Genomic DNA, 23,088 nt, shown 5'->3' with positions numbered 1-23,088 from the left:
TTCCTCTTTCTGTGATCATTTAGTAAGCAGTAAACTAGATCTACTTTCAAATTTTGTTATCCATGACTATTTCCACACACACATATTCACATACACAATTCTGACATCCCTGAGGTCATGAAATGCAAACTGCACCATATTCATCCCCTGAAAGGAGAAATTCTTCCTGCTAAAATTAATGTAACGCCGGATACTTCTGTTAGCAGAACCACAAATCAAAGACAGAATGGTTAAAATTGTTTGATTTTTTTCTTTTCTAACTCAAAAAGTAGCTGGGAATATTCAGTTCCTCAATATTTTAAAGAGAAACACTTAGTGATAACATAAGCAAGACCTTTAGGATAGAGCAACTTATTGTTGTAGATAGCGGGGTATTCTCCACAAAGGAGATAAATGACCACTTTGTGTTTAATGTGCTAGTCCACATTCCATTTCTGAAAAGATAAACAAAGAAAAATAAAAAATCCTTTCTAGTTTTTTTCTAATAAATTATAATGTATCTATTCACACTGGAAGTTGAAGTGTTTTGGATGCATATTACTTTACCAATAAACCAGAAAAGAGCTTAACTACATTGTGGATATTCATTTATTTCATAAACATTTTTTAAACCTTGTGAACTAATTTGTGCCCAAAGTATGATAGTGACAAAGGCAAATATGGTATTGTAACTGTGCTCGATACATTAAATACATTATCCCGTTTAGTCCTCACACCAGCCGTGTGAGAACAGTGCATACCTCATCTAACAGCTGAAGAAACAAAAGCAGCAGAGCTGGAAAGAGGTGAAGAGATTCACATCAAAAGGCCATCAATCAAATTAGGGAACTAGCCTTAAAATAATAAATTATCAGAATGTTAAAGTAATATTCTTATTGGATTGCTAACATAAACATGAGTTAAACTAGTAAATACTTGTGGCTGAATACCTCAATATTAGTGGCTCTCTGCTTACTTTGGTTCTGTTAAGGCCCTAATGTACTATTTAAAAATATAATTATTTTCAAAAATTATTTTAAAATATACTTTTTAGTTGAGTAGTACCTGAACACTTAAGTTTTTATAAGTATGTGGTTTCATGGAACACAACTCATGCCTGATTCTGGCATGAACTATGTTATTTCAGAACATTATCATGCAGTACAATTTTGTTTGGTTAGAAGAAGGCCATGCACTGTTCCACTGAATTTGTATGGCAAGAATGGTCTTCCCACTGCAACTTCTGTGATGATGTGCCACAGTTGAATTCTAAGGTTACTTGCAAACTATAATTTCATCAGTAGAAACTGAACCAAAGGAGGTTTTGCTATCTATTCCAGGCCAATGGATCGTGCCTTGCCTTAGCTGTTCAGACAACAGAACCTGTGACTGGAGAGAAATAGCCTGGCAGCCCCACAACTGCCAATATGGTGTCCTAAGTAAGTCTCAGCTGCAGCAGTGCCTGGGAGGAAGGAAGGTAGGTTCGGATCCAGTGGGGGAAGCCTTTCATTGCCACCACCTGAAGCACCAAAGGCCACACAGTCATATCTGCTAAACCTATTCCCTCTCTCTCACTCTGCAGAGGATAACTAATGATGTAAATGTTATCAGAGAAGAGCCTTAACAATTCTTGCTCGAAAAACACTCAGTTATTTCCAAATAAGTCTCCTTGACAGATGGAGGATATTAAAGTCATGTCCTGTGATGATCCAATTCTATGCTGGTTTTCTCCGCACAAATGGCTAAGAGCCGGCCATGTCCACTGACAGTTGGCAGTTCCGAGCACCTGGCCTTGTCAAGTGTAGCTCTAGCAAGGCGCAGCAGTCAAAACAGACATCTGCAGCTTGCCTGAGCTGCGAAATGTTCCTGCATGTAAGACTCACTTCTGCTGGAGCTGAGAGAGTGCATGGTGCTGTCTTGACACACTAACCTTCCTGATTTCTTTCACATTCCCAAGCAGGTCTCGCGTGGACCTCCTTAGGATGCTTTTCCTTTAGCGTGGCTCTAAGCTGATTTCCTGGACATTCAGTGTCTTCTTGCTAGGCGCACTCTGACTAGGTAGATTCCAGCAGAGCTCTCGGACTTGCAAACCATGCACATAGGCTGACGTGCTTGGTTACCATGAAGTAAGTAAGCCTTATCCAGATTTTCAGAGCTTTTTATTCAATGGGGAGTTCCTTAAAAATTGTTTGTAAGCTCTCATACACAGGCAATATTGAGTTCAAAAACTGATTTATTTTTAAAGAGCTCTATTAAATGCATAAAAAGGACACTGGACTGAATGCATGCTAGTTTTTTAGACTAGGCTGCTGCTCATATTTTCTCCTAGCAAAGAATTTTAGAAGAATGATGGGGATGAAGGGTGGGGCACAGGTGGATGTCTTATTCATGGTGATTGCAATGTAAATACCCCTATTTTTGTAGTTGAGACTATCTCTAAAAATAAAGTAGCAGTATTAGTTACTTTTAAAAAAGGAAGGAAAGAAAAGCATTTAGAAATTTATTAACTGTCAATTAATGTTATTACTAACTGCCAGTTAATATTATTATTAACTGAGCATTGGTTCTGTACAGGAACTTTGCTGCCTTCTTACACCTTACATCCAATCAGACTGTTAGCTTCATGAGGGCAGGAAATATGTATGCCAGTCATTGCCATAATTACACTATTAGCACAATTTTTGATACATAATAGTTGCTTAATAAATATTTGAGTAAACACATAAGTTAATATCTTCTTTATTTCTAGTCATAGTTCTGTGAGGTAGGTGCTATATCTGTTGTTTTCCACCTAAGAAAATTAAGCTCAGAGAGATGGAGTAATTCATCCATGATCACACATGTCTGTAAGTGACTACTACCCAGGCATTTTTAACCACCAACTTGGACAATCCAACCTTTGTAGCTTAGAAATGCAGGACTGGAAGCAATGAAAGCAGTTGTTGCCATAACAATCAGACTTCTCTAAACCCTTCAGAATACCATTCCAGCCTCAGAATTTACAGGGTTCAGGAAAATTCCAAGCTGTCACAATCTGTTAACCCAAAAGGCAGTAGATGTTAATTTAAGTTCATCACTGAATTCCATGGCTTTGGACATGACATACATTTCTTTCCTAGACTCATTTTCTTCATCTGTAAAATAATTAGTCTACATGGTCTAACCCTGTACTGTACATTAATCAACTTTGTAGAAAGCTAAAAGCCTTCTTTCCTGTCTATCTGAAGATACCATAGACTGGGTAGCTTAGAGAGATATTTATTCTTCACATTTCTGGAGGCTGAGAAGTCCAAGATCTGGGTGCCTTTTTCCTGTGTCCTCAACAAGACAGAGACAGAGAGCTCCAGTCTCCTCTTCCTGTAAGAATTAGCCTCCACCCTTGCAACCTCATCTACAGCTACTCACCTCCTGCAATCTCCACCTCCAAACACCATCACATAGCAGTTAGGGTTACAGCATATGCATTTGGGGGGGGGCACAAACATGAAGCCCCTAATATTGTCGTTGCTAATTTCAGGCTAATTATTAGCATTTCTTCAAAGTAATGGTAAGATAAAGGGAAGATCACTTTTTCCTACCTGCTGTACAAAAAATAAAGGCCTATGTTCAGATTAGGTGATCCTGGAAGTGGATGGCTAGCTGACTTCTCAGCAGAAAGGTCTTTTCTTTGCGATCTTCCTGGTACAGAGCTGTCCCTGAGGCCTGCACACTCTGAAACTCAAACTCACCAGCACGCTGGCTGTGATCCTACAGTGACTGTTTTGTTTACCAGGATGCTAATTTATTCTCTGCAGAACAGGAAGGCATTGCACATTTTAAGCAGAAGAGCTGCAACACCAGAATCATAAAGCTCATCCCACAGGAGAATGGAGACTGCCTGGGGGAAGGAGAAAATGGGTGCTGGGGAGGTGGAGGCTGTTTAATGGAAAAATTCAGTCATGCAACACTGAGGATGCAAAAAAAAGTGTAGAGTATGTATAGAATAACCCCATCGATGGAAAAACTAATGCACACACGCTCACACACAGAGAATATTTCTGGAAGTAGCAAACAGTTCAGAGTGATTACATAAGTGGAAAGGGGTGGAAGAGGGGTGAGGTGGTGACAGGACTGGCTACACATTTTTCAAGGCTCAATGCAAAATGAAAACGCAGGACCCTGCATTCCAGATTGTTAAGAATTTCAAGAAGTCAACAGCAGCACGATGAACCAAGCACAAGACCCATGAAACTGCCCAGGCCACAAAAGCCCATGGAGCCAGATTTACAGTAAAGTAGGGCTGGTAAAAGGTGAAGAGATCTGTTTAACCATCCATATTATTTCCACTGTACACTGTGGGAACATTTGTAAATCTAAAAATCTGTGTTTTAAAATATTGTATACTCAAAACTAGGGCGGAGCAGTGGCAGCGCAAAGGCAGAAGAGCCTGAGAACGATCATTTATATTTGGGATAACAAGGCCGTTGCATATGCTCATACTCCCCACAGACAGAGACAATTGTGTAAACATTTACCTATGAGGTAGTTACTCTTTAAAAAGCTCCATTAATGAATAGGAGTAGGTTAGCAAAAGGTTTTCCCAGCACCTCTGTATTTCACTTTCCATGAGAATAATATAAATATGCAAAATGATCCTGAAACTCTTATCTTTCAGCACTGGGACAACTAAGTTTTTATCCTACTCAGAATTTTCTAAAACATCATTCTATTTCAAAGACAAATAAATGTTAAAGCCTAACAATTACAAAAATAGAAAAACAAGAAACAAATATTTTAGATTTAAGCATATTATATACTGATTTGGTGGGGGCAGGGGACTCTTTCAACTATGTCAAACATTCCAGAAAAGAAACATAATCTTTAAGCAACATTCTACAGAAAATCATGTGAGGACGGCAAGGCCAGGAGTAGTAGTAACATCCTCATATTGCTACAGTTCTTATCCCACCAGATAAAATGATTTTTATTTAGTGAATCCATTGCAGCAACTCTACCATGCCATATCAGAAACCGTGTGATATCAGTTGTCCCTAACATACTACCACAGAGGAGAATCCAGATGACCACTTATTAAGTTCAGAATAATATTTATAAGTTCCATGATGTCATGTTGTTCATTCATTGAACTTCTGTGGAGCGAAACATGTGTTCTAAGTGCATACATCATATTCCTTCAAGGTGCTGAGTTTCTAAGAGAGGACAAATGAGAGAAGTGTGATCATTACTGCAGTCTGGTGATTGCAGACAAGGGAGCAGCACAGAGGCTGGTGCCTGACCCAGGCTCACAGGTTCTCGAAAAGGTGCTGAAAGGGATAGTTGCAGACAATCTACCAATCACATTGTTTCGAAATGGTTTAATTGAACTAGAAAAAAAGTTGGAATCTTAATTTTTCCCCCAAAGAATCTGAGGTGACAGCTATCACTCAAGCTTAGTTCTTTCCTTCTTTCTTTCCTTCTTTCCTTCTTTATTGAGGAACATTATTCCTTTTTTTTAATTTTAGAGAGAGGGGAAGAGAGCGAGAAAGAAAGGGAGAGAAATGTCAATGTGTGGTTACTTCTTGTGTGCCCCCAACTGGAGACCTGGCCTGCAATCCGGTCATGTGCGCTGACAGGGAATCTCTTCTGACACTCAATCTCTTGAGCCACACCAGCCACGGGCCTTACCGCTTTCTTTGGTTCCCCTCTTATTGGAGGGAACTGAGGGTGGAGGGAATAGATAATGGGCAGGAATCAAGCAGGTGAGGAGTGTACTAGAGATGATTCTGAGTTTCTCTTTTGTTTTGGTAAACTCAATTTATGCTTTTGGATTATGTAAAAGTGGGGACACACCTAAACATGCATATTCTAATGGTGTATTAGCTTCACTAACATGAAGACTTTCAATCAATATGTGAATCTCAGATTTTTACAATGAGAATCCAAAAGTTTCACTGTTACCAGGAATATGTAGTATGAATATATTGTACTACAAAAAACAAAACAAATCACAGAACTTTATTTTATATTCTAATCAAGGCAAACTTCAGCTTTTGGGGATATGTTGAACTGAGTTATCTGCCTCCAAAGAATCAGATTAGAAAGCAACAGGATTTGACTCGGGAGGTGAGAATTATTAGAAATGACTACTTGAAAATTCAGATAGTTTTATGCTTTCTTTAGAATTTCCAAGCAGTCATTTTTTCTATTGAATTTCCTTATGTTCTTATTTTGACCTTTTGTAACTTTTTACTACTGTTTTATATTTATGAATGCAAGAATATACTTATAAATATTCGGTTAACCAAAAAGTCTGTATGTGTTTTTCTGTAAAATAAAAAGACACATTTTTCATTTTTACCAATAACTTTGTTGATTTGGATATTTTGAGTAATATCAGCTATCTCCCACGTGGTATAATGTTCATCATTCTCAATTAATGTTTCAATTTGATTACTATCAGCTTTAACTGGTCTACCTGACCGTGGAGCATCATCCAGTGAGAAATCCCCAGTACAAAAACTTGCAAACTACTTTCGACATGTTCGATCATGTTCCACAGTACCTTCTCCATACACTGCACAAATCTTTTTTTTTGCATTTCAGTTGCATTTTTACCTTTCTTGAAATAACAAAGCCTAATATGCCAGAAATGTTGCACATTTGCTTCCATCTTCAATATTAAAATGGTATGTAAAAATTCATCAATTTTTATGTTTTTTTAAATGCACACTAATATGACAGCTGTCACAATACCACCTAACCAAATAGTTTCTAATGAAGTGAAAGACGATTGAGCACTGCTAAAGATACCTTGCAGAAAAACAAACAAACTTTTTGGCTAACCTATCAATGCCCAACCTGTGGGAGAAGAACAAGACACATATCAGCTGAGATTTTAAAAAAGCGTTCAAGTTTCCGGTAACTTTGACCAGGAACCCCGGTGGTACATGAGCAGGATCATACTTTCTGTATTTTGGTCACTTGCCTTCACTTCTATAAGGTGAGCAGGGGATTGGTTTTTGGAAGGAAGAAGGAACAGTTTCTCCTGGACACATTCATATCCTGTTTCTATGGCATACTTGTTTGTGTATGGAGAGCAGGGAAATGTGAGGGTCCTTTTAAACTCTACATTTATCCAAATATGAGTTATTTTATTTTTAGGTTTTTGCATATATGCATAGGTTTTGTGATGTGTGATCATGTTGAATCAAAGCAAAATCAATTGCAAAATACAAGCTATGTTTTCAATTATACTCTCACACATCTCTCTCTACATAGATATAAACCTTTACTTAATAAACTCTGAATGGAACACTTATAAAAATTTATCAGAGCATAACTTTGTAATCACAGTGCAAAATATATAGGAAATAATTTACAAATATGATCATCACATTTGCAACTGAAAAAACTCAGGAGCCTTACCAAAATGAATTTAAAAAGCCCTTATTCTGTTTGTCAGCTGAAAACATAGTTCAGAATTTAAGCCATTAATTAAGTATCTGAGAGAAGAATACAAGTAGGAAAGGGAAATATAAAAAGGCAGTATTTGCTGAAAGTACTTAAATTCAGCTGTTAAAACAAGAAATGTAAGTTGAATTTTAAAGTAATGTTTGCAAGTTAAGTAGTGTCTTGGACTTAAAGGTGTTTACATTTTTGAAGTGGGGTTAATTTACAATAATATGTTCTGACTAATATGTAAGTTCTATTATAGTTACAAAAATAAATCATTGTTGCTTATCAGTTTCAGTAAAAAGAAGAAGGAAAGAGGGCCTGTCTCTCTCACCAGTGAAAGATGACCTGTACTCAATGCCCACGATCCAAGTGGAATGGCAATGGAGATGAGTAAATCTGTTCCGAGCAGCTAGAAGATGTCTAGATGATCTTGTTTAGTTGTTTGTTTTCCCTTTGATTTTTGCCAGATTTCATGTGTTTGAAAGTGATTTGCCTAAATGTCAATTTACATTTGTTCTTGACCCCAAAGAACAATTTGGTTGGTCATCTATAACCAATTTAATCAAAATGCATCATTAGAAAACATGCCTTGTAATCATATTACATTCCATGGCGTAAGCTAGATTTTAATCATACCCTAAATAAACTTAGCCATCTAATCAGTTTCAGCTTCATATAAAGCTGAATCACCTCTTGTCTCAGTTAGAAATGGGTATTTTTTATAAGAAAAATGCTGTTCAATCATGGGCCTGTCAGAATCAATCACTGTGAGCTTTCTAAATATATGGACTGTATTTGGCCCTGGGTTAGAGTTAGTGAATTAAACGCTTATTCACCTCACTTTCATTCCCTTCATTTTAAACTGTGAGAGCTCTCCAATAAGTAGGTACTGCCCAGTTTAATGGACAAGTAGCTTCTATTGCCGTCCTATGCAACTTTCCCTCCTGGAAAGTTCCAGTGAATTCTGGGGCTGAACCCTGTTGGTATGTAATGCACTTTATTGGATCAAAAAAAAATATCCCCACTTCTGTGGATGTTGAAGATAGAACCTTTGCAGGAGAAAATGGAGGAAGAAGAAAAAGATTTTTTGAAGGTTTTCCCCCTCTCTATTGATTCTACATATACTCAATTCTTTCCCAGCCTCAATAGATCAAAAGAATCTAAGTTAACAAGCTTCAGACAATTTACTACCTTTATTGACTTAACCCAGATAGTCACCAATAATTTCTTTTCATTTCTTTATAATTTAATTTGCTAAGTTATTTCTGGTGATTCTGGAAAAAAGCAGGTAGTGGAATAAAATATTTATATCATCATTGTTTTATATCATCATTTCTTTATTCATGATGAAATAAAATAGAATAAAAACTTTATTGTATATTTACATTAAAAGGTTCCTAAATCTTGGTTATATTTTCACTAATAAATGATATTTCTTGCTATTACTTATCCCAGGACCCCTATTTCTCTATGAATAGAAGTTCTTTTATGCATCATGTGGATTATAAATTAGCCTTTCATATACTTCACACTTTTGCTAATTTACAGGTGGAAAGTCTGATTTTAGAGTTCAGTTTTTCTTCAGGAAAACTTCGCATGTAGGAGAATGTGGTAAAGACTAGCTAAGTATTCATCAAACTCATTTTCTCTTCTTCCTGGCATATAGCTTGACTGCATGTCTCAGTCTCCCATGGAATTCATTGTGAGGCTCTATGACTGAGTTCTAACAAATGGTGGTGAACAGCAGATGTGCCCCACTCCCAGGCTGGGCCCGTGGAAAAGCGGACAGCTCTTTATTCCTTTCCCTAGTCAGATATCAATGCCCATAGAGTTCTTGGAAACCATAATTGAAGAAGACGCTGCCCAATCATCCTAAGACTCTGAATGAACTCCCTGCCCCGACCCCACACATACACCTGCCTAGGACACCTGGACTGTAAAACCTGAATTTTGTTTAAGCCATTGTAATTTTAGGGGTTCAATTTGTTATAACACTTAATATATCCCATTGAAATATAAGAACTTTAACTTAGAAATTAGAAATGAAAATAAAGATAATTAAACAATTTTATCATTTTAGATAAGACTATTTGAAAATAAGCTTCAAGCTTTACTAGATCCTAGGAACACAATGTGCTTCTAGGTCCTGTGGTCCATGAAGGTGTGTGAAAAAGGCAGAGAAACTACCTGCCTTTGTATACTTTTTGATAGGCACTGTATGATGAGCCTCAGGAGTGGAACAGATACAAACCTTTTCTAAACACAGCCTGTCTCCAGAGGATGAGCTGAGATCCAGGCTTTTATGACACACCCCAGCCCAGGTGTTTCTGCTCCGCTCCAGAGCCCACCCTGATGGAGACAGGCTCCCCCTCACTGCACTGCAGAACCAAAAAAGAGGTGCTGCATAGAAAAATGCAGTTCAGTCTTCGGAAGAAAGTTGCTCTTGGAATCCTGAATGTGATTAACATTATTCCTGTGATCGGTTTATCGAACCAAGGCTCGATCCCAACTCTTTTCAGCCATCGTTCTACATAAGTAGAAATAAAGTTTATTTAAGCTCATTAGTACTAATTTTTTAAAGATTGTATTTATTTATTTTTTAGAGAGAGAGGAAAGGAGGGAGAAAGAGAGGGAGAGAAACATCAGTGTGTGGTTGCCTCTATCACACCCCCTACTGGGGACCTGGCCTGCAACCCAAGCATTTGTCCTGACTGGGAATTAAACCAGCCACCCTTTGGTTTGAAGGTTGGCATTCAACCCACTGAACTACACCAGCCAGGGCTAGTATTACATTTTTTTATGAATTTTCAAAATACTTTTTCAACAAAACATTTATTATTATTGATGCTGCTGTTGCTACTTTTTATTATTAACATAAAGGCCAATATACTTTCATTTTAGAAAATACAAATGCACAAAAAGAATAAATAAACTGTCATCTTCTAAACATCATGATTGTCAGGTATCTTATATAGCAACTCAAATTCCAAGGGTGAGCATGCCTTCGAGCAAGGCAGGAGCTACATTGCCTTTAGGCTCAGAAGTCACACGGCATCACCTGTAGCAGGTTCTGATCAGTGAAGCAGTCACAGCCCACTGGGGTTCAAGGAGAGGGGATGTAGAACCTACCTTTCAATGGCAAAAGTGTCAAATAATTATGGGGCTATGCTTTAAAAACCACTGCAGCTTTGTTAGTATCTTGGTTGCAAGTAACAGAAGACTGAAGTAGGATGGGCTGAAATAATGACATTTGTTTTGCAGCATAACCAGAGGTAGAGATGTCCCAGGCTAGTTGAGTTACTGGGTTGTTCAGAGCCTCTGTGCCTTCCATCTTTCTGTTCTACTACACTCAGTGTATCAGCAGTATTTGGCCTCACGGGCACACTGAGCTGTGTGCAGCAGCTCCAGTGTCCCAAGAAATTAGATCTCACATCTGATGAAGAAGATGGACATTGACTAAGGTTGATCAGTTTTCCTTAGGAAGGCAAACCTTTCCTTCAAGAGCCCAGAAATCTTATTCTCACACCTCATTAGCCAAGACCAGAACATGTTATTCTTCCCTTGGCAAAACATGCTTGGTACTCTTATTTTCTGAGGTGAAAGTGAGTGCTGCAGAAAGGAAAAGGGGATGTGAAATAACTGTTGGTAGGGCAGTCCTTTTGCACTTCCTCTCATCGTCCAGGTATAAAAGATGATTACATTTACGTGGCACAGTAGGGTGTACTAGAGATTGGCTTGGGGTGGGGGTGGATATCTGTATGGGGTTTGCTTAAAAATATTTTCTTTATACTTATAAGAAAACATTTAAATAGAAAGATTTTAAAAATTGAATTTGCAAAAACAAAATAAAACCTTTCACAAGATTTTAAAAGAATAAACTGTTATGATATCACCACTTTAATCACAACTAAATTTCTAGGACCTACTTTTCTATACACCCCCATACTTTACTTTTTAAAAATGCAATCATTATTTCTATTCTGATTGTAATCAGCTTTTGATAAAAGCTACTGTGAAATCATCCCCATCACAATATATCCCTGTCACAATATCACTGTTAACAGATAACAATAATTCAAGTATATGATTATATGTTAATATAATCAATCTAATAAGCATTGAAGCTATTTTTATTTTATTTTCTTCTTTCCTTTTTTTAAATCCTCTCCTGAGGACATACTGAGAGAGGAAGGGAGGGAGAGAGAGAGGGAGAGAATCTTTGCTGTGTGAGAAAGATTGGCCAGTTGCTTCTCTTACACTCCCCAGCAGGGAGGGCACCCCAACCCAGGCACAAGCCCTGACCAGAATCGGACTGTGACTTTTTAGGCTTATGGGACAATGCCCAACCAACTGAGCCACACCAGCCAGAACTGATTTATTTTTCTTCTAAAATATATTTTAATAGACTTTCTTAACTGTTATACCAAATTAAAATTTCTTAAAAACTGCCAATTTATATACACAACAGTAAAGTTTTTATTCATTTATTTGACAAATCGAGAAGCACATTTTATGCCAGGCCTTATTCTGGACACGGGATTCAACAACTTAACAAACAAAAGACAAAAACTTTCCCTCTTGCAGCTCACACAGTAGTATATGAGAGGATTCATTTCCCTGAACTAACGATATCACAGGGACTTGTAAAACTACGGCTATTTTAATGGGGGAAACTAGTTATTTTAATGTTTTATTGCAGACATAGATTACTTTCATAATTGCTTGCTGATTATTTGTATTTCATGATCCCATATTCTTTCTTTGATTGCATATGTTAACCAACACCTGTGCATGTTAACATAAGGTAATAATTTTCACCAGAAAGGAGAGTTATTTAAAAAACATATGGATAGTTACAAATATTTGTTATGCTAAGTAAGATATTTTAAAATAGAAGTTGACTTACAAATTTCCTTTTAAATAATTCATCAAATTGAATGATCTAAAAGATACAAAGATTGAATATGAATCATGTCACTGAAAAGAACCTCTCTAATTCCTGATATTTTTTAATTGTGTGCATGCAGTTAAAAGAGCTGACATTTTGAAGTTAGACATTATTTAGTTCAGAATGCCAATTGACCTCTTACAAAAACTGTGTTACCTACAAAACAAGGAATATTAAACTCATAACCACAGCCTTGACCAATGCAGCTCAGTTGGTTGGAGCATCGTCCTGTACCAGCTGAAGGGTTGCAGGTTTGATTTCGATTTCCCCATCAGAGCACATACCTAAGGTTAGGCTCCAATCCTCAGTCGTGGTGCATACAATCCCAGCCCAGGTGCACTGGAGAGGCAACCAGTCAATGTTTCTCTCTGACATCTATGTTTTTCTCTATCCCTTGCTCTCTTCCTTCCTCTTTCTCTAAAGCAGTGAAAAAAAATGCCTTCAAATAAGTATAAAAACAATCACAACTACAGTTTCATTTTAGTTATATTTTATTTCCACCTTTCATGGATAGAATGGCACTTGGATCAAATAATTCTCCAGAAAGCTGTCTTCCAAAAGTTGCGTATATTGGACTTGGAAAATACTATCTAAGTATTTGCAGTGTAGAAAAACTTGTTTTGCAAAGGACGATGGTGACACTTTTCCCATGCATGTAGCTCTTGTTATTCACTAATCAGCAATGGAGACCTAACAGACTATTCTGAGTGTTGGTTTGCTCAGGGTGATGATCTCTCTTCCAGTTCTCTCTTCCAGAGCATCAGTTTCTCCATTAACCCTACAAGTCCTGCTGGGGGACTGTAGCAGGGTTGGTAGGGCAAGAAAGAGACTGCTGTGGTTTAGACATTCTTTGCCTACTCTGACATGTCCCTTAAATGAGCTAATGAATTTGAAGTGCCCAGCAATGCACTGGAAGGCACACTGGCAGCACTCAAAAACACTGCTTGCCTTTCCTATGTCCTCATGCTAGTTCACGTTCATGGTGTGCTTACTGAGTGCCAGGAATATGATAAACATTTCAAACCTCATTGGAGTCCTCTAAGGTGGTGCTATTATTATTCCTACATTACACATAAGAGAGTAAACTCTTGCAGAGGTCACATAATTTGCCTCAGATGATCCAGTTAATAAACAACAGTACCTAGAATTCTGAAACATGACTCTTTTACCTCTGAAATGCTCTGGTGGATGCATCTGGTGGATAACCCACTGAAAAAACTAGAAATCTAGATTTTTTTCTCTCTCAGTACCATGAAGCTACTTTGATTTTTTAAAAAACTTCTGTATCTCTGTAGCCCACAATACAGACACCTAGTGATCTTACTGGCTGCCTGGAGATGCCCTGGGAGAGATTGCATCTTGATACTAAAATGAAAAGGACCTGTGAGGAAAACCCCCAATGCCAATTTAGTTTAAAAGCTGGTTCTCAATGGCCCATTATGTGTATTATGAGCTGAATTATATTCCTTCCCAACCAAATTCGTATACTGAAACCCGAATTCCCAGTACCTTAGATTGTGACTTTATTTGTAGAGGGGGCCCTTAGAAAGGTAATTAGGGTATGGTTTAGCCCTAATCCAATACAGTTGGTGTCCTTAAGAGACAAGAAGATTGTCTGTGTCCCTATGAGACAAGAAGACATCTCTCATGTCTGTGAGATAAGACACAGTCATGCACAGAAGAAACACCAAGTGAAGACAAAGGAAGATGACCTTCTATATACCAAGAAGAGAGGACCTCAGAAGAAACCAATCATGCAAATATCTTGACCTTGATTTCTAGCTTCCAGAATCATTAGAAAAAGTTTTCTGTTTAAGCCACCCAATCTGTGGTACATTTTTATGGCAGCCCAGCAGACTAATACAAAAGGAGTTCAATACTTACTAGTAACTGAAATTAAGAGCTTCCCTGATTATTCAAAGTTCCCTTTTAAAATTCAGAAATGTCAGCCAGAAAAATGAACAGAAATAGTTATAGGTCAAATCAAGTAAGAAGAATCTCATGTGATTTTGCAAATTATTTTTACGCAGAATTTTATTGCTCCAAAGGGAAGTCAACTGAGAGGATCAGTGATTGAGGCCTTGATACCTCATGTTGTTCAGCTGAGCTTGATGATGCTTATGACGTCCGTATATGATCTGAAGGCAAATTGCAGGTGCTTCCTGGATTTCTGCACACAACCGAAATATAGTTACCACGGAAGAGTAAACCTTTGCAGATTCTCACTAGATTTGCTGTGGATAGGCAAATGCAGAAATGCCTGAGAATTATGGCAGATGACTGCTGTTAAAACCAGCATGTGTATGACCAATGGAAACAGAAATATCAACAAAGAGAGGAAAAAACTGAAGAACAAAGTAAATGTTATCCAAAGACATTAAAAGGGATTGTTTCTAACAAAAGTCTCTTTTACTTTCAATTCAATAAATATTTTTAAAGTCCATGCCCTGTACTATAGGGGAAATCAGAATTTAGACATTAACCCTTACTGTGATCTCGAATGCTTCTTGATATGATGTGAGAAAAAAAGACATAGATAAAATATCCATAATTTCATGTAGTCTTTGATAAAATCTGATAGGGAAATAAAAATTGTGATGAAATCAGAGGACAGCGAAGGTCATTCTGTCTGGGGCACTGGACATCCGTGTCAGGTCTGGAAGCTGTGTGGCCTTTACTCTGGTGGGTTTGCAAGAGGAGACACTTTCTAGGCAGGTGGATTGGCACAAGAAAAACACATGCTGTTGAGTGCAAATCATGCTCAGTGAAAAAGTAGGACTCTTTTTTTAAAGATTTTATTTATTTATCTTTAGAGGGGAAGTGAAGGAGAGGAGGAGAGAAATATCAATGTATGGTTGCCTCTCGTGTGTCCCCTGCCAGGAACTGGCCTGCAACCCAGGCATGTGCCCTGACTGGGAATCGAACCATGATCCTATGGTTCACAGGTCTGGGCTCAATCCACTGAGCTACACTAGCCAGGCCGAAAAAGTAGGACTCTTAGGGGAAACTGAGAAAATGAGGTCATTGACCCTGCACTGGAAATTGAAGGACTTGAGTTTGAGTCTTGTATTCCTCATTTAGTAGATTTATATCTTCAGTCTCCTGAGCCTCAAATTGCTCATCTGTGAAAGAGAAATAATGACTCAAACCTCATAACTATGAATATTAAAAGTGAGTAGCCTGTGTGATATCTCCACCTAGCAAAGCCTGATGTGCAATACAAATTCAGTGAATGTTAGCTGAACCTAAGGAAGTTAGACTTGATTGTATAGGAAACAGGTGCCAGTAAGATTTTTAAGCATGAAAGTATGATGACCAGTGCTAGACATTTGGAAATGTATCCCAGTTATACTGCCATCACGGCAATGCGTGTAGAATGAAATAGAGGGCAGACGTTGGGCAAGAAGGAAGACCCATTGGCAGAGCAGTATTAACAATAAATAGCACAGCATTGAGGCCTGAAGCAGGGTTGTGCTGGGAGGCAGGGAGTGGAACGGTTGGGGGGTAGGTGTGAGAGACTTCCAGGGTACATGGTACTAGGATATGTGCCCTGGGACATACACAGCTGTTCAGAAAAGGAGATCCTAGTCCTCTGGCTCTTTTCTCAAGTGATGGCATGACCTCTACTGAGCTATGTAACTGCTGTGGATTCCAAGTTTTCTCATCTATACAATGAAAAAAATAGGAAAATCTCTAAGTATTCCTATAGCACAAAAATACTTCATGCCTATTTGAATCAATTAAACTTAAGTTGATTAGATGAGAAATTAAAGAGCATAAGGGAGATAGAGAAATTGAAGATGACATGAAGCAAAAAGCTTTAAATATAAGTTGGTGTGTCAGTAGATGAAAAGATTCCTAGGAATATGGAAGACAGGTTTGGAGAAAATATAATAAATACCACTTCTAACAGTTCGAAGAGCTGTTCTTCAAATGCTTAGTCTTGTGGATTTATGAACATTCAACAGATCATTTTATATTATCTGCTATACCATGTAAATGTGAGACTTGAAAGCAAATATTTTTTCTTTAATTTGTAGATTCTTTTCATTGGAGATTCAACCAACAGAGGAATAATGTACTATCTGATTGAAAGACTGAATGAAACCTTGCAGGAATGGCAGAAAGTGCATGGCACTAAATTCTATCCCAATGTCAATGATGGGAAGACTTGGATCAGTTATTCCTACTACCCTCAGTTCTGGATAAGCCCATCATTGAGACCAACATTCGAAAAAGCACTCGAGCATCTCTTGCAAAGGTACAATGGAACTATTATGAACAGCACAATGCCACAACGTGCTGATGTTTTACGAGCAGTCATAATTGCTCACCATATATCAAATGTGCTGAAAAGCTTAAAGCCCAAGTAATATGGCTGAAAACGAGTGGGAAATGGCAAGGAGGTCCTGTAATCAGGATGCCAGATATGGTTCAACGAAATGTGAGGCAATGTCGTTAAAATGTTTACCATCTGTTTCAAGGCAGCATGTGTTGTTTTTCTTTCTGGATTTCAGATCACGTCCCCTGGAGAATTCAGGCCAGACTATTTTGGTTGTTGGTGGTGTTCAGTGGCTTAATTCCAATCACCTGCAAATTATTCACGAGGTTTTGAAGAGGTACATTTCTGTAACAGTCATTGTCATTAGTATTTGAAGTAAAAAAATTACTCTTGATGTGACTGAGTTTTATCACAATTTTGTTTAATTAAGTACTTAAAACCTAGCTTAAAATATTCTAATCACAAGATGGCTCTTTGGTATCCAAACTTATGTTTACTACAGACTGAAAATGTCCACTGATGCATAAAACTCTATCTGAACAAAAAACTAATATACATCAAATCTTTAAAATGAGAAATTAGTCTCATTGCCCAATTGTCACATTCTAAAGGAATTCCACTTGTTTTTTATGTAAACACAGACATCTAGAACTGTAATTGAAGTTCATGACTTTAGAATTCCAATTATTTCACAGGGAAAATTTACTTAATATTCTCGTGATCATCAAAACGTTGGGAATCGGATTTCATCTGCCAGTGGATGGAGTACATTTCTTAACACAGGTAAGGCCATTTCCTCCAGGGTGTGTGAACTTCGTGCTTCCTGTCTTTGCTGGTATCTGAAAAAGGACAAAAAGGCACCACTCAAAATTAAGCAACCTTTAAAAAATCACACCATGACTGGTGTGGCTGAGTGGATTGAGCACCAGCTTGTGAACCAAATGGTCACCAGTTTGATTCCCAGTCAGGGCACATGCCTGGGTTGGGGGCCAGGTCCTCAGTAGGGGGCATGAGAGAGGCAACTGCACATTGATATTTCCCTCTTTCTCCCTCCCTTCTCCTCTCTCTAAAAATAAATAAAATCTTTAAAAAATCAAAGGAGATAATATACCTATGGATTATGATTTCAGATCAGTTAGAATTATTCCAGGAGATAAAGAGCCTGTAACCCATAATGTATTGTAAATGCTTTGAGTTCTTAAAAGCAGAAAGGGAGTGTCAAACTCTGAAAAAATGAGAACTGATGGTGGATTGAGAGACTCTGCTTTAAGCATTTCCTTTCCCTAGTAGTGCTTCACACATCTCAAAAGCCTCATGCTGAAACCAGGGATGAAATTGTCAGTATTAATGTGTGCTTTGGGAAAGAGTGACTTTTTTTGAAGATGATATCTGACTCTTAAAAAATCACCTTTGAAGTAGCATCATTAGTTTTGGGGGGGTTGGATATTCATGAATGAAAGCAGTTAGAGGCCTCTGACCAGTTCTTATAGAATATAGTAAGTTAGTCTCAACAATGAAGAGAAGTCTCAAAAAAGAACAGAAAGACAACATCTGTAGATAAGGGAACCAGCTGCCCTTGTTCAAGCCCAGAGAGTTCTTGGCATTTGGGTTTGCGTGTGATTGCTCAGGGGACTGGGGGGTCGGGGAGCTCAGGGAACACTGGGAACTGGAGAGACAGGAAGTGGTCCATTTAATATGTATGATGAGGGAGATTTATTTTTGTGTCGATGTTGAGTGTCCCTACCTTTCCCCAGCATAAATTACATAATTCCCTCTCTTCTCTTGAAACTTTACCTGTATGGTCACCAGGTCTCTGATGCAAATGTAGGAGAACTGGTAGGAAGTGGCCCAAGTACGCCTTCCAAATCTAGCCACTTGAAGTTGGGAGGGGTTAAGAAATTGAGCTATTTAGGATCTGGGGTAGCTGAAAAGTTTGAGATGGTTGAAGATAAAAGGAGATGTCCCTTGATAATTTTTGCTCTGGGTTATGAGTTGAATCTCCCTTAACATTATCTGAAGGCTATAGGTCAAAATTGAAATTCCTTCTTGAGGACTCTGGCAGATCCACTTTGCCTCTTTTATTGTAGATCCTCAGATATATTTAGGTTACTAACTCTGAATCCGTTCATCTCAGCAGATAACACGCATTTCTTACTATCCACCAGATATGGTGTGAACCATTATGCCTGACCCCTGAGCTTTGATGGTGTTCATTGTTCCTTTCATACTATTCATAATTGGATATATTAAAGTTGAGAAAATGCTTATAACTGGACAAGCAAAAGCCTACAAACAACATTGAGCATCGTTTTTCTTTCTTTTTTTTTCCATTTATGCAATGGATATATTCTTTTTTTTAATATATTTTATTGATTATACCATTACAGTAGTTCTATTCCCCCCTTCATTCCCCTCCACCCGCACCCTCCCCCCCCACCATTCTCCCCCCCTTAGTTTATAACCACGTGTCTCAAGTTCTTTGGATTCTATATTTCCCCCACTATTCTCACCCTCCCCCCTATCTATTTTCTACCTACCATCTATGCTATTTTCTGTACCTTCTCCCCCCTTCTCCTCCTCCCACTCCCCTGTTGCTAAGCCTCCATGTGTTCTTCATTTCTATGGTTCTGCTCCTGATCTAGCTGTCCTCTTGGTTTGCTTTTGTTTTAGGTGTGGTTGTTAATAACTGTGTGTTTGCTGTCCTTTCACTGTTCATATTTTTCATCTTCTTTTTCTTATATAAGTCCCTTTAGCATTTCATATAATAAGGGCTTGGTGATGATGAACTCCTTGAACTTGACCTTATCTGAGAAGCACTTTATCTGTCCTTCCATTCTAAATGAAAGTTTTGCTGGATAAAGCAATCTTGGCTGTAGGTCTTTGGATTTCATGACTTGGAATACTTCTTTCCAGCCCCTTCTTGCCTGTAAGGTCTCTTTTGAGAAATCCGCTGACAGTCTGATGGGTACTCCTTTGTAGGTGACTGTCCCCTTATCCCTTGCTGCTTCTAGGATTCTCTCCTTCATTTTGGTCTTGGCTAATGTAATTATGATGTGCCTTGGTGTGTTCCTTCTTGGGTCCAACTTCTTTGGCACTCTCTGAGCTTCCTGGATTTCCTGGAAGTCTATTTCCTTTGCCAGACTGGGGAAGTTCTCCTTTATTATTTGTTCAAATACGTTTTCCACTCGTGGCTGTTTCTTTCTCCCTTCTGGTACCCCTATAATTCGGATGTTGGAATGTTTAAAGATGTCCTGGAGGTTCCTAAGCCTCTCCTCATTTTTTTGAATTCTCATTTCTTCATTCCTTTCTGGTGGGATGTTTTGTTCTTCCTTCTGGTCCATTCCATTGATTTGAGTCCCAGTTTCCTTTCCATCACTATTGGTTTCCTGTGCATCTCCCTTCATTTCAATTAGTTTAGCCTTCATATGTTCCTCTAATTTGTGACTATGTTCCTCGAATTTGTGACTATAATCTACCAGTTCTGTGAGCATCCTGATAAATAGTGTCTTGAATTGTGCTTCTGAGAGGCTGGCAATTTCTTGGTCGCTTAGAGTTATTGGCTCTTGGACTTTGGGTTCTTCTTGCACCATCTTTTGGGCTGTTCGTGCCTGTTCCATAGCAGGATCAGAGCCCTAAAGTGTTCACTAGAACATGGCAACTAAGTCGCTGGGTTGTGACGCTGTATGTGGGGGCGGGGTCAAAGAGGGACTATGGCTTCCTGTCTGCCGCTTGCCACCGCAGCCCTCACCGGTGCGCAGTTGCTGCCGTAACCGGGCCTATGCGTTTCGTCCCACTGCACTCGAGTGTGCCACCGCCGTCAGCCCTCGCCCCCTGGGGTCTGCATGGTCTGTCTCACTGTGCGCAAATATGCGACCGCGGTCAGTCCGCCCCGCACCCCAACTGGTTCTGGGCTGCCTGTGCGCCTGGGTCGGGGGACCTGTCCTGCCCGACCCTGCTCGCTGCTGGCTCCGCCCCTCTTACCTTCCCCATTGAACGGTTAGAAGTAGTCGGACTTCTGTATAATTCAATTTTCTGTCCTTTGGTTGTGTCTTTGTTTCTCCAAACCTTTGTTGTATTCAAACTTGGTTGTGGGAGAAGGCACAGTGTTTCCACCTATGCCTCCATCTTGGCGGAAGTCCTGAGCATCGTTTTTCATGTGAGAGCACGGAAAAAATTTACATCTGTCTCTTTTCCTCCATATTTCACCTTTTCTATTTCTTACTTTCATTTGGGGCAAAATACTCTTCTTTGAATGACATGTAAACATAAGTATGTGAGCACAGTGAAGACAGAAAATTAGACACATTACTACTGGTTCTTTTACCTTGCAGCTGGGTTCACAAATACAAGTAATTTGCATTTTTACCTGGAACGTGAAAATAATTTTGTTCTTTAGAAAAGGCATAGAGAGTGCAGTTTCTTCTTTTTGTCAGTGTGGGTTTGCCAGGAAACAGACAGTAAGAGAAAATTAGCAGAAGAAGATTTCAGAGGGAGAGGCCTGGGAAGACTGCGGAGGAGAGGAACAGGCAGGAAGACTCTCAGATCCCAGCACCCAATGCACATCACTCAACCTCACACCAAGTACTTTTTGAGTTCACTGTGTATTGGGATCTGTGTTTTGCTGTGACATATCTGATATGTAGTGTGTGGGAGAAGGATGAAGTACACAGGAAGAGCCTCAGGCAGCAGGTCAGTCTGAGAAAATCTTGGCCAAGCAGATCCTGGAGCTAGAGTAGAGGAGTTCCTCTTCTTGACAGTGAACCTGAACTAGAACTCCTATGGAGTGTGATCATTGCCTTGGACATGGTTGGGGAGGGAGGAAGGAATATGATCCAGAGAAGCAGCAGCTGGAGCTGTCATTCAATTCTGCTGCTCCCTCCCCAAGACACGCTCCCCTGCGCTTTTTCCCCACCCCCATCCCACTGACAAACCTGTCTGGGTACTGGAGCCACCTCTTGAATCCTCACTGTCCAGCTGTCCCCTTGTGCCTGGCAGAGCTATTTCCTCTTCTCTATCATCCAGAGCCTGGTACATTTGCCCATAATGAAAAACTTAGTGAATGTGTACGTATCTGTTTCTTCTTTTGGAATGTAATGCCTTAAGAGCAGGGGCCACAATTTATTTATTCTTCTATTCCTGTTACTCAGGACAGAGTTAAGCACAAAACAAATGCTACCTAATATTCAGATGATTACCTGCATAAAAATCTAAATAGATGGACATAACATTTGTGATTTTTTAATTTTGGCTTTTAAATTGAGAAGTTTAGATATTTCCTTAGACCTTTGTGGACAATAAAGCTAACTACTTTTTATAGGAAGGGAAGTTCCAAACTGTACCTCATGTGTTGCTGTTTTATATACACACAGATGATTACATGTGTGTCTTGAATTAAAAAATTAGAACACAGCCCTGGCTGGTGTAGCTCAGTGGATTGAGCACGGGCCTATGAAGCAAAGGGTCACCGGTTCGATTCCCAGTCAGGAAACATGCCTGGGTTGCAGGCCAGGTCCCCAGTAGGGGACACATGAGAGGCAACCACACATTGATGTTTCTCTCCCTCTCTTTCTTTCTTCCCTTCCCCTCTCTCTAAAAACAAATAAATAAAATATTTTTAAAAATTAAAACACATCTTTATTGAGGAAATTTATGTGAAATTCTTTATCTTGAAATAAGATGAATTGATAAAAAAGATGCCATTTATACAATTTCTACTTGATTTATTAAATCGTAAACAATGCTCTTAATAAAAATTCTCATTCTTCTGCTTTGCAATACAGAATGAAGTACAGAACTTATGGAAAGAAAACTTGATTATTCTGGATACTGCAAAAAAACACGGCTATGAAGTAGTCGACACGTTCACTATAACAATGGGGCGATACAGAGAGTTTTTGCAAGGGAACTGTGGATGCCATTTCCATGAGGTATTTATTCTGGATTTCTGGTTTTTGTAGCTTTTGATTTTTTAAACTGTTTGTTGTATTTTTAATTGCATTGTCAGTCTTCTTTTGCATTAAAAAGCTATGTCAGGGGGAGATTAAATAATGTGTTTGCCACCACTCAGCCAAAGAATGTAGAAATCAAAATTTAAGGCAACAAAATGAGGTGTTTTAAAAAATAATAATGTTTATGGAGACACTTAAAAACCAGGATCTTTTGTCAATTCAGGCAAGAGTATGGGATCCTGGAGAGCACTTGCCTTGTCTAATAGACACTAAGCTTTCCCATGAGAAATTGTGTCCAAAGTGGCAGATGTCTTTAGTGGAGGCAGCTTGAAAAATCAAACTGGTAATATGCTAAACTAATGAATGACCTTCTGCTTTGGTTTAGTCAATGCATAACCAGAGGGCCTGTCTTTTGAGTAACTTCCCCCTCAGTAGTGAAAATGATTTTATTTGTTCTTTCTTTTTTTAATATATTTTATTGATTATGCTATTACAGT

The 23,088-nt window shown here is 38.7% G+C and overlaps 1 protein-coding gene across 2 annotated transcripts in view; it reads left to right on the top strand.

Moving 5' to 3' along the window:
• CPED1 (cadherin like and PC-esterase domain containing 1) overlaps positions 1-23,088 on the top strand; it is a 286,479-nt gene that overhangs the window by 241,779 nt on the left and 21,612 nt on the right. For both annotated transcript variants that reach the window (XM_037056521.1, XM_037056522.1), the window contains exons 18-22: positions 1,320-1,456; positions 16,402-16,622; positions 16,879-16,980; positions 17,339-17,426; positions 22,424-22,570. In XM_037056521.1, the coding sequence (XP_036912416.1) occupies positions 1,320-1,456; positions 16,402-16,622; positions 16,879-16,980; positions 17,339-17,426; positions 22,424-22,570 (695 nt within the window). The remainder of the gene's footprint in view (positions 1-1,319; positions 1,457-16,401; positions 16,623-16,878; positions 16,981-17,338; positions 17,427-22,423; positions 22,571-23,088) is intronic.

Source organism: Sturnira hondurensis, unplaced genomic scaffold (assembly GCF_014824575.4).
Source record: "Sturnira hondurensis isolate 20B ecotype Veracruz unplaced genomic scaffold, ASM1482457v3 Scaffold0008992, whole genome shotgun sequence".
Taxonomy (NCBI): Eukaryota; Metazoa; Chordata; class Mammalia; order Chiroptera; family Phyllostomidae; genus Sturnira; species Sturnira hondurensis.
The sequence above is the reverse complement of the archived record's forward strand: the minus strand, read 5'-3'. Positions and strand labels throughout refer to the sequence as shown.